Here is a 17759-nt window from a genome sequence, read left to right as displayed (position 1 = left end):
AGAGTTTACCTGAGTCTCCCATAGTCCCACAGCTAATAAAAAGTGGGGCAGAGATTTTAACCATTATCCATCAAAGTTCATTACCACTGTGTTTCATCACCTCTTTTAAAACCTGCATCAGCACATGCCCTTCAGGAGTATTTTGCGGATACTTCCTTCACACTGCATCCTCCATGTATTTACTTAAACTGCCTTTCTTATTCTAGTATTTTTATTTGATTTTAGCAAATATTTTGAGCACATACTAGTAATAGGAATGGTGATTCTTAACAGGTTACCTTTTATGTATGCAATTTCATGAGTTGTGACTTTTCATGTTAATCGTAAGCTTCAAAAAGGGCAAGAATTTTGTCTTCAGTCTCTTTTATGTCATCACAACAGCTGGAGTAGGAATAATAAATCTTATATTTATGAAATGCTTCAAAAATTACAGAGCCTTTTTCCACACATTATTTAATTTACTTCTCATAGTACTAGAAGGTCAGATATGATTATTTCCATTTTACTGTTAAGAAAATATGAGCTTTGAGACACTAAGTGACTTAACCAAAGTTGCATGCTGGTAAGGGCTTGCAAACAGGTCTTATGACACTGGGTCCCATCTATTTTCCACCCCATTCCTTGGCCTCATCTGTACACCCTTCATGAGATGCTCTGCAAACAGGAACCTTATAACTGTTCTCCATAAAAAGATTTGTTTTTGCCATTATTCAGACATAATCCTGATTAACTCTATGTGGTGGTCTTCTACCCTGTATTAACTACTTAACACAATGGGAAACTGACTTATTTGTAATAGTTTGCTGCTAAATAAACACCTATGTCATTGCTGGTTCTGATGTCAGATAAGTCAAATAAACTGCAGCTCAAGGGAGAATTTCTGTTTCCTTCCTAATTCAACGAAGTTTTAAAAGCCTTAATAATTTATATGCACTTCTTCATTGAAGGAGAAGGAGTCTGAAAATGTATAACAGTGCAGGCTTTTACTACCCTCCTGTAAAGCTTGTCAAGTACCTAGACTTGCTAGTTTATAGGCAAGGTCTGTAGTGGACCAACCAAGTGATTGGAAACTAGCCCAGAACTTCTACCTCTAACTGTTGTCAGTTGATTAGACTCCTGATATCATATGACTAGGTTAAAATTGTTTCTGTGTTTTTCTCAAGTATAGAAAAGTGTGCATTTGTATTGTGAATAGATTTCTTAAGTGGATTAATAATCCATCTAGTTTAAAATTACTCCACAATATTTTATGCTTGGGGGGAAAAAGACATCTAAGAATGCCTATTTCTGAATTTCATTTACAAGGCCTAAATTTTTATTAGCTTGCCTTCTTAAAACTCTTTAATAGATTCCTATTGCACCTAGTTTACAACCCAGACCTCTCACCATGGTTTACAAACCTGCATGTGACTTAGCTCTTGCCTACTCCTCTCTCAGTCTCTGATCTCATGGGGTTCTCCCATTCAGTCACTACATTTAGCTCATGTCACTTTTTGATCAATTCCTACAATGAACCAAGCTGTTTCCTGCCTCAAGCTCAAGGCCCCAATACTAGTTCTCCTCTGTCTAGGACATTCTTTCCCATTTCACCCCGGCTATATGCACATGAACTGGCTTGTCTAGCTTCCAATCTTAGATTAAAGACACCTCCCCCAGTAGGGGGAAGAGGGAATGAAAGAGGGAAAGAGAGAAAGAAAGGGAAGGAAGGAAGGAAGGAAGGAAGGAAGGAAGGAAGGAAGGAAGGAAGGAAGGAAAAAGGGAAAAAGGGAAAAAGGGAGAGGGAGAGAGAGAAAGAGAGAAAGAAATTAGAGCTATAAAGACCACCTATTGCTTTTGTAAACTTCTTCACTGATTCATCTAAACTGTCTCCTTTTTCATATAACCTACAGTACTGGCCAGTAACCAATCACTCACATTTTCTTGAGCAAAAAGCTAATTTATAGATAAGGAAGTGATGATAGAGAAATGATCATACCAAGACAATGTTGCCTGCCCTTTTGAGACAATAGTAAAAAGAATAATAGCTACTCCCATAGAGTTTTACCATGTGCCCAGCACTGCTCTCAGCACTTTATAAGGTAATCCTTTCAACAAGGCATGAGGTAGGTTACCATCATATCCCTATTAAACAGACCAAAAAAAAAAAGAGGCACAAAGAGATTAAGTCACTTTCCCCAATTCATACCAAGTCATACAGCTAATAAGTGAGAGGGCTGAAGTTTTCATCCTGAAATGATCTAGTCCAGCCTCACGCTCACTGTTTAAAATAACATTGCTACCAGTTATTCACCCCTCATAAGAGTATCATTTCTTTTGAGTGGGAACTTACCTTTTCTGTTTTTCTAATCTTTAAAACAACAATAACAAGAACAAATGATGTGAACCAAGAGAGAATTTGCCAGGATTGGGAGAGGAGACGATCTGATGTAATAAATATGAATGAGTAAAATGGCATTTCTACGAATGTTAGCACCTATACAAAGCAGATAAGAATCTATATGCATCAGCAGAGTATATCTTGATTTTAACTCTGCCAACTGTGAACAATTTATAGTTCAATTTTAGATGGTATGGCTAGTGTTAAAGTACAGGATTTCATCTGCAGTCTTCTAATTTTCTCAAAGTGTCGAAGATAAATGTAGAGTCAAGGATATAGAAGAGGTAGGCCAAGGACCATGATATCACAAACCTAAGAGGGATAACTTCTATTCATTCTTTTGTCCAGCTAGTTCTTATGCAATTCCTGCTGTGTTCTACACACTGTACTAAACTCTAAAAATCTAATGGTGAAAAGATTGAACCATCTGCCCTCAAAGAAGTTGTAGTTTAGCCAAGAATAAAGATAAATGAAAATGCAATTAAAATGCAAATAGATAAAAACTATAATAAGGGTTATTAAATAGATGAGGGGCAATAAACCTGAACTTGCAGATTGGCAGTGAGGGTAGGAAATAGCAGGTAAAGCTAACACCAGGATGAGGAGAAATTTACCAAGTGGACGTGGGTAGAGGAGGCAGAGACATTGTTCAGGGCAAAGAGAATGTGGAACATTTGAGGAACTTACCTGTGCTAAGTCTACTACAGTAATGGTATTAAAGGATGAAGCTAGATTATGTAGAACTTTACAAGTCTTATTTAGAAGTTTGAGAAAGAGGAAATCATGTTTTTTAATTTTATATGTTCAGGAGTTACAAATGTCATTTCTCACATGCATATATTGCCTAGTGGTGAAGTCTGGGCTTTTACTGTACCCACTCAAATAATGAACATTGCAATAAGAAACTATTGAAGGCTTTTGTGGATGGGAGTGGACAGCCAGCTCCTTTTTAAGAGATCACTGATTACAGAATAGAACATGAACTGGAGGGAAGCTATAACACAAAGTCAGAGCAACCTGTTGAGAGGGCTTTACACTAAAATTCAGAAGAAATGACAGTGGCCGGAAGCACATCAGGAACAGTTGGAGTAGAAGGAAATAGAGGAATCTGAGAGTTTTTAGAAGGTAGAATGCATGACCTTGACTGTAACATAGGGGGTTGTTGAAGTCAGGGTCTCAATAAAGGAGTTTAAAGGTCTCCCTTAAAGAAGCCATTACTGTGGTAAATTCTTATTGCTATCCATGAAGATTGCCATTTCACGATTTCCTGTCTTTTTCTTTTTTCCAAACCACTCACAAAGGGCCACTACACTAAGCTCTCCCCATTCTTCAGTCGCATAAAACCACTTATCAGTGCCCAGTGTCACTTTGTTCCTTTCTACCCTGACTCTCTTGAGCTTGCTGACTCCTAAATGCCAAAAAAGTACTCTAATCCCTTAGCATTTTGCTCTGAACCCACTGCTAAAGATAGGAAATAATCTCATAGGGCAATCTTCCATTTAAGTTAATAACGCTTTCTCAGGCACTAATCCTCTTAATAGAAGAGTAGTACATGAAACTCCATGGCCTTCTAAATTAATTTCTAGTGATAAAATTCCAGTCACCATCCAGACTAATAGAAAAAATATGAAAAGAAAATATAGAAACGCATTTATATATGCGTTTGCTTTTACATTTATGTATACTATATGCTTTGGATCGCAGTATTCTTTGGTTGACTATTCTAACCTGGAAAGCAGAATAGACCCAGAAAAAAAATCAAAGGAATGTGAACAAACTCTGATTTCCCAAAAATCTTTGCTAAATCACACTTTCAGAAGCCCTAATTCAGTTGGGGCCACTTTAGTTTCCTAGACCACCATTTTGAAATCACTGTCAACAGACACTGGCCATGCACTTCAGGTAGAAAGTGGAGAGCTTTCAAAATAATGGATTTTCCCACTCTGAAATGCAGCCAACACTGCAACCACTTTTTAATTCATCATAGTCTTGTAGCAAGATTACTGATTATAAGGTCCTGAAATGAATAGCTAGGGCTGGAGAAACTGTTGGAAGTGGTATTTATTTTAATGATTTAAGAATTATTGGTCATTCATTTTCAACTATTTGTAATTGAAGTCTTGAAATAGTGGAATTTATCAGAGGAATGCCTCCTTCACCCTTGTATAATTTGAACATACTGAAATGGACCCATAAATTGTTCATGTGCACAAAGGGGTAATATATCACACAGGCCCTCATTCACTAGTGTTGGGGGAGGAAAGGCATGGAAGTATGAGTTATCACTTGCTATACAGAATCCCATATCTTCATGTCTTACATTTCCAGAAGGCTTTTTAAAAAGATAACCTTCCTATTACTTACACTAGCCAGTCATTCATGTTAAAAGATACTTTCATCATGAAGTTTTTTTTCAAGGTTTTTAAAATTATTTATCAAAATACTCACAAGTGTTTATGATAAAGTCACTTTCAGGGAGTCAAAGAGGTCATGTTCCTGGTCCTGCAGCAATGGGTATTGTTATCTGCAAACATTGTGTTGAATTAGGTGTATAGTCTCTAAAAATGAGCCAGAAATGATAAACATGTTAAAATTAAATTCAGTTGTCTCTTTGTGGGGTAGTTTTATGTCTAAAGCAAAGGCAATGTAACTTTCTCTTTCTCATTGAAGCTGTAAAAAGGAATTTAGTTATTATTTTTAACCATTGCAGAGTACAGACATTGTTTTATAAAGACAAACATCTGCTTTAAAGCATCAGTTTTCCAGGGCTAACTCTGCCTTTGCTATTAAAATTATTTTCTTACTCCAAATCTAAACTTGTGTACTGAATAAACTCTCAATCCACTGGGATTGATACTATACATTATATAAGCCCCGTATCCTAAAATTTTCTGTCTTAAGGATATGTTTATAAAATATCACATATGCATCATGGGTATCTGTTAAATACTCATGAAAAACTTTCCTTCTTATATCGTTTATATTTAGGCTTCATTTCACATATTTGTGTTTTCCATTTTGTTTTCAAGATCTTCTAGATCCTTGATACTCTGTTGAATGAGTACACTTGACCAATATTATCAACATCTCTTGGAAGCTTGTTAGAAACTCATTTTCTCAGGTCCCACCCTCCCAACCTACCCTAACCCACCGCCACAGAACTAGAAACTGCATTTTCACAAGATTCCTAGGTGATATGCTTACACTGTAAAATTTGAAAAGCACTGCTCTAGATAATTGTCGGATGGTAGATGATATTTTGAAGGACATGAGGATTACTAATGAATATGAACATGTTACTTAAAAGGCAAAATAATAACATTGTATTAACTAATATTTTTGAACACTTCATGTGTATCAGGCATCACACTCTTTTGATGCTTTTTGCATACATTACCTCATTTGAGCAAAAGTAAAGAGAAACCTCTTTTTCTGAGGATGGAGAAATCAGTTGTTAGGGAAATTCAGGTGTTTTCTAGTTATTTATTATAGCCCACAGAAAAGGGCTAAGTCTAGAGTGGACATATTCAAATTAAAACAGCTATAGCTTACATATGTAAGGAGTATAGGCTAGAGCAGAGATAATGAAGACAGGAATGTCTTATGAATGACCAGAAAAAAAAACAAAAACCTGTTATTTAGTGGATTCAGCCAATCAGAGATGAGCTATTTGGCAATGACATAGCCAAAATGCTGGAATAACATAATTACTTTCACCCATCTTCTCACTTCAGAACAAAGCTTAAGAGACCATGTTTCATGTTTACTCTATTTATTAATGTACACATAAATGAAATATAATTGTATATTACTTTATATGAATCTAAGTGATTGCGGTGAATAATTCTTACAACCTTAATATTCGCATAAGAGGGTGTCTTTTAAAAATTGTACTTTAAGTTCTGGGGTACATGTGCAGAACGTGCAGGTTTGTTACGGAGGTATACATGTGCCATGGTTGTTTCCTGCACCCGTCAACCCGTTATCTACATTAGGTTTTAATATGTATTTATGAGTTAATTTCTTTAAGGAAGAGCCTTAAGTATGAGAACTGATGCAGAAGAATATAAGTATATTTATGAAAGAGAGGAACTGGTTTCTGATCTTGATTCTGAACTGATACATACTACAAAAGCCAATAAGCCAAACTTGTCTATTAACAAGATTAGTATTATTGGTATGTTTGGTAGAATTATTTTTAATGGCACCCAAAACTTAGTCTTGAATGGAGGTTTTAAGAGAATGAAGTTTTCCGAAATATGGAAGAATTAATAATGTGTCTATTTGCATTAGTTTTTAGAGACTCAGATCCTTATTCTAGTATGACTAGCTTCTGTCAATGAATAGGAGATACTGAAACATTCTATTAATGTCATTAGGAGTTACTACTATAATTCTGTTTCTCTGGAAATAAATATAAAAGGCAGGTTATAAATAGGTAGTAATGTTATAGATAAGACTTGTATTAGTTACCTTATGCTGCATAACAAATTATCCCCAAACTTAGTAGCTTAAAACAACAAACATTTATCATCTCAGAATTTCTGTTGGTTGGGAGTCCAGGTTTGGCTTAGCTGGGTCCCTCTGATTCAAGGTCTTCCATGAGGTTGCAATCAAGATGTCACCTCAGGCTGTGATCTCTTCTAATGGCTCTACCAGTGGGGATCCATTCACGCGGTAATTGCCTTGCTTGGGTTTCTCATCACCTAGGTATTTCCATAAAGACTGCTTTATGACCTGACAGCTACTTTCCTACCAAACAGTCCAAGAAAGCTAAAGAGAAAACAAGCAAGCCCAAGATGGAAGCCATGGTATCTTTATAACCTCATCTTGGAAGTGACATTCCATTCCTTCTGCCATATGCTATTTATTAGAAGCAGATTAGTAAGTCTAGCCCATCCTAAGGGGAAGTAAATTACATGAGAATGTAATACCAGCAGGTAGGGATCACTGGACATTGACTACAAGATTTTTTTCTTTCTTCTTGCTTTCATATTTTCTAACATGTTAATTTTGAACATGTGTTACTTGTGTAGTAAGGAAAGAAAAAAACGTTAAAGTCAATAAATGTAAGGAAAAATTCTTCTTACATCAGATATATTGATTAGAATAGTCACTTCTCTGTGAGGTTTTCTTTGTAAGATAATCGAATTGACTGAAGACAGGATTTATTAATGACCTTCCTGACTACATATTAGATCATGTTATGAATTCAAGACTGAGATTGTTAATCTAACAGGATTTTATGTAGCTTGCAAATTTTTTGCACTGGAACGTTGAAATAGTAAAAACTCCTGATGGTAATATGACTGCAGCCATCTTTCTCAGTTGCCTAACAGTCTCCTTCTTGCTCTGTTCTTAATAGCATGCTTGAGAGTTCAAACCGGCTTGATGAAGAGCACAGGCTAATCGCCAGGTATGCGGCAAGGCTGGCAGCAGAGTCCTCTTCGTCTGTAAGTAGTTGGAGTAAAAGGATTAATCTGTTGGCATCATCTGTTGAATTTTATATGTCATGTTTATTGTTATTATAGCTGGTGCTGATTACTAGAACAATTTGTGCTAATTTATTATTCATGTGTTTGTTGCTATATTTGTGGTGTCTTGGTGGTGAATTTACAGTTTAAAAATGGAAGACTTGAGGAACAAAACCATCCACAATAGTGTGACCCTGGAATCAAGCTGGAATCCTCGCATCCCCCTTCACTCAGTGTCAACCCCATATGAAGAGCCAAGGAAGGGGGCAAGGACTGGTTGTGATTCCTTTAATGTGTTTAAACCAGGTGTGGTTAGTGAAGGCACTAAGTTTAAGATAGAGTAGTTGTAAGTGACACTGAATATATGCCAGTAGAAATAATAGAGCTAATAGCTTTCTCCATTTGTGTCTGTCTCTAAGACAAAAGCAACTGTCAGCTCGACACCTTGATTCAGAATTCATCTGTGCTGACTGAGGGTGAGTTGCAATTAGTGTGTCACAAAGGACAATGAGTAGCAGGGGAGCAAGTGAGGAAGCTGTTGCCTGCACCTCTCGCATCAGATGTTGCAGTTATCAAAGTTCTTCATGTTGAGCATTTAACCTAATGATCCCAGATGGGAGCTGCATAATGACCCATTGCATTAGCCCTAGCACTTGCTCTCTGACATCAGTTACTATAACACTGTTAGAAACTACATGAGCAAGATGGAAGGGATCCAGGGCAGCCTAAAAGTGTGCTATGTGCTCCCAGAGTCAGACGTGATAAAACAGATATAATTGGAATATATGAAATCTTCAGGGCCATAAGTAAGGAGCAAATGTAAAATCAGCTGAGAATGTGGGAGAAGTAGATTTTAGGACAAGCAACCCCCCCAGGAGTCACTTGAAAGTAAAGGCAAAACATGATTTCTGGAAAAAAAAAACCTCTTTTCCAAGTTTTCTTTCTTTATCCATGCATATACCTCTATAAACAGAGGCCATGGTATACCAAGATATGGGATTAGCAAAGTGTGTCCCAGCTCTCCATGACAGAGCTGCTTCTTTGAGTTCAGTCTCAAAGAAGCACTTGTTCAGTCGCAAAGCACTGCTTCTTTGAGTTCAGTCTCCTCCCCTGTACATAGGTGTAAATATACTTATTATATATGTCAGTGCTGCCTGTTATTAGCATCCACTGAGATAGTAAAATGTATTAAAGTGCTGCATAAAGCAACAATTACAAAATTGCAGCCTGCAGACCAAATTTATCCCCCAGAAATGTTTTGCTAGACACTACAGCGTTTTCAATTATTTATTAGATGTCAGGACTTACAAATCAGATGGTTTTCCTTGGAAGTCTGGATTTTCATCTTATCTTAAAAGACTGACCACATCAGGTGCGTGTTCCTTCTGACAGCAAGCAGCTGGAGTGGAGGCATTCTTCTGCTGCATCGGACAGAGCAAGCGTGTGGCACTTTGCCACAACCCCTACCCTGCTCACCTCCCTCACTTGGGCTACTTCCCCACCCCTTTCAGCACTTGAATTAGTGATCCCTGGCAGATTGCCAAATCTAGATGCACATGTTATTATTTACGTGTGCCCTAACTTCTCCAGTCTTGTTCCATTTCTTTCTGGAGAACATTAGTAACTTGTGTTCCTTACCTACTTACACTATATATAACCTTTGTGGATCCATCATAGGAAAGATACCATCCACACATTAATTCTAGTTACTTTGTAAATTTTTTCATAACTACATATGAAGAATAGTATGATTAGCTGAATAAATCATGATTAGTAAGATGACACTTGGTTAGAAAGGAGATAGAAAAGTCATTTACTTTGGTCAATGTTTTACATTATAATTCCTGATCAATTAATATACATAGCAAGGCAATGACTGAAATTCACAACTGGCTCAGATAAGTTTCTACCATTTATCAATACATAAAGTATATGCCAGAAAAGGAAGCTTATGTAATGAAATCGGAAGAAAATCTCGAATCACAGGTCAAAGCTGCCATATCCAGAATTAGCTATCAAAAGTCATTTAGAATCTAAAATATAGGACCTCAAAATTTCTTGTTAGCTACACAAGTCATTCTTTGCTGAAAAGATATGCGAATTAAAAAGCATAGACAGCTTAAAAAAAGCCAAACCTTTACAAAACTTAATCTTTCCTGCAGTTAGGTTTATGGACATTAAAAAGCAGGACAAGATTCTCTGCATCTGGCTTAGGCAACAGTTGCCATTTTTAAAAGCTTTGCATTATTTGGTAGAAAGATTAGTTGTGTTTCTTAAAAATTCGTTTTTAAAACAATAAAAATTGCCATGGAGGAATTTCTAAAATGTACTGTAGAGCAAAGAAAGCAAGACACAGACAAGTGTACATAATCTGACCCCATTTTTGTAAACCAACACTAAATAAATCCTTGACTAAATATACATAAACATACATATATATATATATATATATATGGTATGATATGATTAATGATATCTCTGTTTATATGAGAATGGAGAAAGCTATAACTGCAGATATACTATTTGTTAAAGCTGATTGCATAACTGAAAATGATGAGCTGGAGTGGTGTGAAGGTAGACAAAGCAAATCAAAGAATATATGTGAATATGTGAATTCATCAATGTAAAATTACATGTGTGAATAAAGAAATACATAAAAGTTTGTTGATCAGAAAACTCAGAAAAGTAAGTCATCTTAATGATTACTTTAAAACTATATTTTTATTCATTTATTCATTTATTTTTTTTAGATGGAATCTTGCTCTGTTACCCAGCCTGGAATGCAGTAGCATGACCTCAGCTCACTGCAACCTCCACCTTGGGCTCAAGCGATTCTCCTGCCTCCGCTCCCCAAGTAGCTGGGATTATAGGTGTTTGCCACCTGGCCCAGCTAATTTTTGAATTTTTAGGAGAGACGGGGTTTCCCCCTGTTGGCCACACTGGTCTCAAACTACTGACCTCAAGTGATCCTCCCGCCTCGGCCTCTCAAAGTGCTGGGATTACAGGCATGAGCCACCATGCCTGGCCTAAAACTATATTTTTAATTGTACATTGCAGTAATTGAACAGTAACTGTAGAGAAAGCACCCTTTCAACAGTGCAACATTTTTAAAAGCCACCTATAATGAAAGAATAGGTATAATGGGGACAGTGTGGCAAAAATAAAATCACTTCCCAGAGACTTTAAGTCAGAAAGCTGAAAAATTATTTTTCCTACCTTTTGTGTATTTGCCTGCCAGAGAATTCTGTTCTGCCTTCCACCTCACAGATGTGCTCCAGATCCACGGAAAAGTTGGTCCATAGGAGAATGTCAATTTAGTTTTATGTATTTGCTTTTTTATGTTTTGATAGAAATAGTTCCCTCCTCCTTGTCTGCATATCTCATGACTCCTGCCTTCCCAAATACATAGATTCACTTCTCAATATGCAATCTTATAAACTACATATTTTACAGCAGCCAACTCAGCAGAGAAGTGCTCCTGACATCTCCTTCACCATCGATGCGAATAAGCAGCAAAGGCAGCTGATTGCTGAGCTAGAAAACAAGAACAGGTGAGTCTTTGTAGACGTGCTGGCTTGTTTGATCAACATGCACATTCATTAATAACCTATGGTCATGCTTTAAAGTTTCAGGGCTTTACACCCTGTATGCATACTCAAGGGAAGACACCTACAGTCAGTGATGCTCCCTTATGAAAAGCTGCCTGTGTGTGCATGTGTCTGTATAGTTCTGAGATGTCAATGCAATTAATGTAGTTCCTCTAGATGGTCTCAGTTCCCTTTTGTTGACATACTTAATTTTGTTCAAGAGCTGTCTAGTGCAGGAGGACCCTCCTGAATACAAGGTAGAAGGTGTCTCTACCACCCAGAAACAGGTAGGAGGCTCACCAGAGAGGCCCCCTGGAAGAACCCTGAGCTAAAGAGGCATCTGAAGAGACACCACCATCACCCAGTTGCTCTCCAAACATCCGAAGATCTCCACCTGCAGCCCATCAGCAAGTTCTTTCTCTAGTCAACACAAATTGACTCACATTCTACCTCCACCAACTACACACCAAAAATTATCCACCTCATCTCCACCACCACCCAGTTCAACTTGTCCTTTTCAGAAACATCAAGTATACATCATTTCAGATCTAAACCCTCTAATGAGTTCCCATTACACTTTAGTTCCATCCTACTCCTCTTACCGTGACCTGCAAGGTCCTACCTGACCTGATTCCCTCCTGCTGTTCCAGCCTCAGCGCACCTTGCTCCGCACACTTCCACCTCCCATGGCTTCCTCCTGTCTTACAGCCTTTGCACTAGCCATTCTTTCAGCCTAGAAAGCTCTTCCTCCAGGTCTCTGTGTGAATGATTCCTTCTCAACACTGAGGCCTCATCTTAAATGTCACCTCCTAAAAGACCACCTGTCTAATCCTACCCACTGGCTCTTAGCCCAGAAATTAGTCTCAGTTACATCCCACTGTGTGTGAGGGTGTCACTTATCACTATCTGAAATAACTGTATTTGTGCATTTGTTTCTTTATTTATTGCCTGTATTCCCTGACTAAAATGGAATTTCTTTGAGAATAGAGGTCATGGCTAAATGGCCCCTGGAGCCCAGAACCAGGCCTGGCAATTGTAGAAGCTCAGTAGATATATAGAGAGTAAGAAAACGATGAATAGCTGAGTTAAATTTCAAACTTGGTGCTGAGGAAACCCAACATGGAACAACTTGTATTAGGCTGGTGCAAACATAATTGTGGTTTTTGCCATTACTTTTAATTACTTTTAATGGCAAAAAGCGCAATTACGTTTGCACCAACGTAACACATTCTATTAATGCATTTCTTGAAACAGCACCAAAACATTTCCACACTTAATCCCATTATTAAACACTGGTGTGACATCTGAGGTCAAACTGGTGGAGTAAAGGAGGAGGTTGTGATAATTATTTCATGCCTGTAAAGTGTGCCCTGAGAATTTGAGGACAAACGATCAAGTATTCTTTAAAGTTCTTAAGAAAGAATAAAAAGGAAAGTGCAAACTCTGATTGGCACATTTCCATATTTTCTCTTGTAAGGAAAACTTTTGGCTTAGTTATCTTGAGATCTGGCTGTCATCATTAGGAAACCACAAATTAGGATAGAAATAGCTTCATAAATGTGACACCATGACTCCATCGCCTTAGAAACTACTCTAACCCCCAGGGAGCTGTACTCACATTAGAGCTGGAATACAAAAAAAAAAAAAGAAGTTTGTCATATGTGATCCCTCTTAATGTATCAAATAATAGGAGGAAAGAATTAAGAAGCGAAAGAGCAGATGTATAGTGAAGAATTAGGGGGGAAAAAGTAGCTATACAAATTGGAATTTGTTCAGGATAGTCGCATGTCTGTAAAATTACCTATTCTATGTTATATAACATTTATTATATCTACTATGTGCAAGTAATTATGACAAGACAGAAAAAAGCATTGAGAGAAGGGAGCCAAGGCTTAAAATGAGCAAAGGCACTTAAAATATGGTAGGAGAAACAACCCAAAGAAAGGAAAGTGTAGTTGAAGAATGCAAGTAAAAGTGGAGACAGTCAGGCATTGGAGAAAGTGTATGAGCTGAGCTAGCCAGCGGAGGGCTTGAAGCAAACAATATAAAGAACCATTGGATGTTCAGGTTCGTGGGATGCTTGTGTGAGTATTGATGACATTGATGACAATGAAGAGTAAGAGAATGGAGGGGCCGTCCTCATATGTTGTACTGACACTTTACATCAATTCGGGCACTGGAAAGAGCATGGCAAGAAAAAAAAAGCAAAATAGACCAGTTTTAAATTCTTGACAATTAGACTTAATCCAAAGTTTCAGCTTTTTTAGAACAAAATATTACTGTTGATAACCTCAGCAAACATTAAAATTGGAATGTAAGGCAATTTTGTTTTGTTTTGATTTTTCTCAGTCAACAAAGTAAAACAATAATATGTGGTAGGAAAGGTTTATTTAAGAAATAAAATGACTCAGAATTAACAGATGTAAGTCAGTGACTGTCCCATAATAAAGGCAACAGAAAGAGCTAAAGAAAGGAGGAAAGAAGTGATGAAACCATTTTATCTGCTATTGGAAGGCTACACCAGCTTGAGGCTGAATGAACTATCCCAGAGTTGAGGCCATTTTCTGAAGAAGGACTTAGCTTTCTATGTAGTCCGTTCATTTGGAGTTTCTACCAGACATCATTCCATACTCCCTTCTCCATCCCTTAGCCCCTTTTCTCTAAAACATAATATGATTGCTAACAAGCACGGAGCCATTCAGTGAGGAAGGGACCACAGCTGGGATTAATAACATATGATCACAGCTTCCAGGTGGCAGCAGCAAGAAACCTGGGGTTTTGTTTTCAGAGGTTGGAGCGAGAATAAGAACAACCTCAAAATATATTTGAAGTACATGTTTTCAAATATAGTTTCATTTCATCATCAGAACAACTATTTAAGGTAGGCAGAGTGACTGTTATCATCCCCATTCTACAGATGAAAATTTTAAAGTGAGGTGTTATTTCTACTCTTTTTCCCCAACATGACCCACTTCACCATCACTGTGGTCTAGGTTGTATAGGGAAACTTCACAAAGAAAGTGAGATTATTTTGTCTGTTTTTTGTTTTTGTTTTTGAGACTGAGTCTCACTCTGTCACCCAGGCTCCAGTGCAGTGGCAAAATCTCAGGTCATTGCAACCTCCGCCCCCCACAGTTCAAGCAGTTGTCCTGCCTCAGCCTCCCTAGTAGCTGGGATTATAGGCACCCGCCACCATGCCCAGCGAATTTTTGTGTTTTTAGTAGAGACGGGGTTTCACCATCTTGGCCAGACTGGTCTTGAACTCCTAACCTTGTGATCCACCTGCCTTGGCCTCCCAAAGTGCTAGGATTACAGGCGTGAGCCACTGCACCTGGAAAGGTGAATTTTTAGGATATTTCAGGACAGTGAAATTTTGCAGTGAAAGTTGGGAGATAGAATTACAGGTAAAAATACACATAGACTTTGAGAAAAGCAACAAGACACTTACCAGGCTAACACTGAGGGATCAAAATGAAGACTAAAATGAAAACATCAGCATATGAGACTTGTATGCCAGACCAAAGAATTTTAATTCTATCCTGTCATGATGGACAGCAGTGGTCAGGCAAGTGACAGAATGTCCATGTTTGTGGCGAAATAGCTCACTAAATATGCAGGTTACATTTACAAGGGATTGATTAGAAGCTAGTGGGAAGTAATGAGGAAGTATGTTAGATAGATTGTTCCAGAAATAAAAATAAAGGAACCCAAAAAGGAGGCGATTAGACAAAAGGTAAAATAGTGTTGAAATGTTAATTTACAAGATTCTGCTACTTATTTTTAAAGTTCCCATTAGGGATTCCAGACTTTCCAACAACCTTCACACAACTCAGATTTTACTAGCAGTCCTCTTTTCTTTCACTCTCTTGTTCTTTCCTTCCTCCTATCCATCTGTCCTACTACAAAGAGAAAAGCCAGAGGTTGGGGGTTGGGAATAAGGCATAAAACATCAAGGTCAAAAGGGGCTTTGTGGACTATCAAAAGGCAGTCAACCCTGACCAGAGTTTGCACAAGCTCCAGCATCACGCCTACATCCCTTCTTAGAAAGAAAAGACTAACATAGAAATTCACAAGCCCACGAATATCTTATCTCAGTTGCAGTGTTAATTAACCTACTCTTCCACTTCTTCAGAGCACTTTGTTTTCCCTTCCAATACTCTGCTTCCACTCAGGGAAAGCAAGACTTCTTTTGAGGAAATGCCACAGGAATATCTGCCTCCATGTGGGTCTATTTCTGATTCCAGAATCGGCAGGAAGCACCACGAAGGTCCCAACAACCCCATGCCTTAGTATCACTCCTGTTGCTTGTTTCCTCTACATTTTTGGATCACACTCTATAAATGCATGTCTTTAAGGACTAAAGAGAGAAGAAACAGGAGTGATAAAGATAGCAGAGAGATTCATTCTGTCCCTGAGTTATTTTGTGGATTCTAGAGCTCCCCAGTCCATCTCTGATGAGCAGCAAGTCTATCCTGAGCTCCTCTCTCTGAGCCAGCAGCCTGGTGCTCTCTAGACATCCCAAGGTCAAAAGCTCCATCAGGTAATACTACTACACCATGGAAACCCACCCAGGGAACCCATGTCTCTAAGATGACAACCCAATAATCAGATCTGTGAGCTTAAGGGTCAAATAGAGTTCCTCACTTCATTTAACGACTCTGTTTACCCTAGGTAATCCACGGGCACTTCAGCAATGATCTTTAGAAGATAATGGTTCCTCATAGCACCTTTGGTGGAACCAGTCAGGGTTAGTATTAGGAATACCAGGAATCTTCAAATTATATTGTATAAGTCACAGCCTATCTTGGCTAGACCTGTCAAAGCAAGAACCAGAAGACTGAGGCAAGCTGATATATGTGGGCTTTGGGGCTAGCCAGCCTGGATTCACCTCCACCAGCTACTTGTCATTGGACTTGGGGAAATCTTTTAACTGGTCTATGCCTGGATTCTCTCATTCATTAAACAGAGATAATAATGGTACCTATATATAATAGATCTGTTATAGAATGAAATAAAATAATATTAAGGAAGACAGCAGAGTTCCCAGATACAGACTAACTACTCAATCCATGTTACATCTCTTCTTTATTTTTTCTTACCAGAGCTGCTGCTCTCTTTTCCTTCCTTGGACTAAATAGCTCTGTTGTATTTCTGTTTTTAGAATCAACAAAAATAGCAGGAATCATAGAATATTAGGATGTTAGCCCTGGAGGAAATCTTGGAAATCCTGCTGCACTGATTTTCAGGCTGAACTCTGTGGTATCCTGAGGGCCCTTCAGGGGTACCTGGGAGGGGAGAGCAGGTGCCAGCAACACAGGAACTTGTCCTCATTTCTTTAACCCCAGCAGCCCCCTCTTAAACTGTCTGACATATCGGGTGTCCATGGTATATTTCTTTTAAAGAAAGGATTCTCCCATGGAATCCCAAAGAGGAGGGGAAAAAAAAATATTGAAAAACCACTGAATTACAGTTCCATCTTCTTACCATACCCATGAAAGGTATAAGGATTCACTAGCTATTAGCCTCCTGATTCTGGGGGTTTTGTGAGGGAGACAATTTTAAATTAGCCTTCCAAAATGGAAACTTTTTTGTCCACCAAGCTCGCCTTCCATTCGCAGTGCTTTGCTCTGTCTTACTGGCTCCAGTGCATTATGTTGAGTAGGAAACCGACACCCCCCAGCTCCCAAGAATACATGACTTATAAACCTGCTTAATGGCTTCTGACTCACTTATGGGTCATTTGCTTTGCCAGGTCACATATCCTTTATGGCTAGCCTAATGCTTACCCAAATGCAGGGAAGCCCAGGCTCTGACATCAGTAGTTAACTGACACATCTCACCCCTGACAGAGGTCACGCCAATAGCACTTTATGCCACAGACTCAATTACAATGAATCTTTTTAAGAGCACTTTCCTTTAAGGTGGCCTTTCCTGAGCTCTATTAAGGCTGAGAGATTTAAGAAAAAAGAAAGAATTTTGTCCAACTGGGAGTTTCTCAGATAAATTCAATGAGAAGTCCCCTCTTGGTGGGAGAATAAGGTTATTTAGTTTCGTGAAATGAGCCCCATTTATCCTTATTTTCCCTCCAGGCTCCTCTTACTTGGTAGCTGCAGGTACTTTATGGTGTCAGAGTATGATCACAAATAACAGGAAGATGTATTTTTGTCTCTTAAGCAGCACACTTTTCAAAGTTGGACACATTACTCCTGCATTACATTACTTGCTAGAGAAATGACTGGGTCCTGGTGATTTAACTCAACCACATGCTGCAGAAGCTTCAAGGTTTGGATGTACTGGAGATGAAGTCAATCTTCCCCTCAC

The 17759-nt window shown here is 38.3% G+C and overlaps 1 protein-coding gene across 44 annotated transcripts in view; it reads left to right on the top strand.

The window, feature by feature from the left end:
- Positions 1 to 17759, top strand: part of DTNA (dystrobrevin alpha) — a 379818-nt gene that overhangs the window by 330020 nt on the left and 32039 nt on the right. For all 44 annotated transcript variants that reach the window (XM_037732403.1, XM_037732400.1, XM_037732396.1 and 41 more), the window contains 2 exons: positions 7743 to 7830; positions 11305 to 11402. In XM_037732403.1, coding sequence (XP_037588331.1) covers positions 7743 to 7830; positions 11305 to 11402 — 186 coding nt within the window. The remainder of the gene's footprint in view (positions 1 to 7742; positions 7831 to 11304; positions 11403 to 17759) is intronic.

This window comes from Cebus imitator, unplaced genomic scaffold (genome assembly GCF_001604975.1).
Source record: "Cebus imitator isolate Cc_AM_T3 unplaced genomic scaffold, Cebus_imitator-1.0 Scaffold448, whole genome shotgun sequence".
In the NCBI taxonomy this organism is placed as follows: domain Eukaryota; kingdom Metazoa; phylum Chordata; class Mammalia; order Primates; family Cebidae; genus Cebus; species Cebus imitator.
Note: the sequence above shows the minus strand (reverse complement) of the source record. Positions and strands in the feature narration are given on the sequence as shown.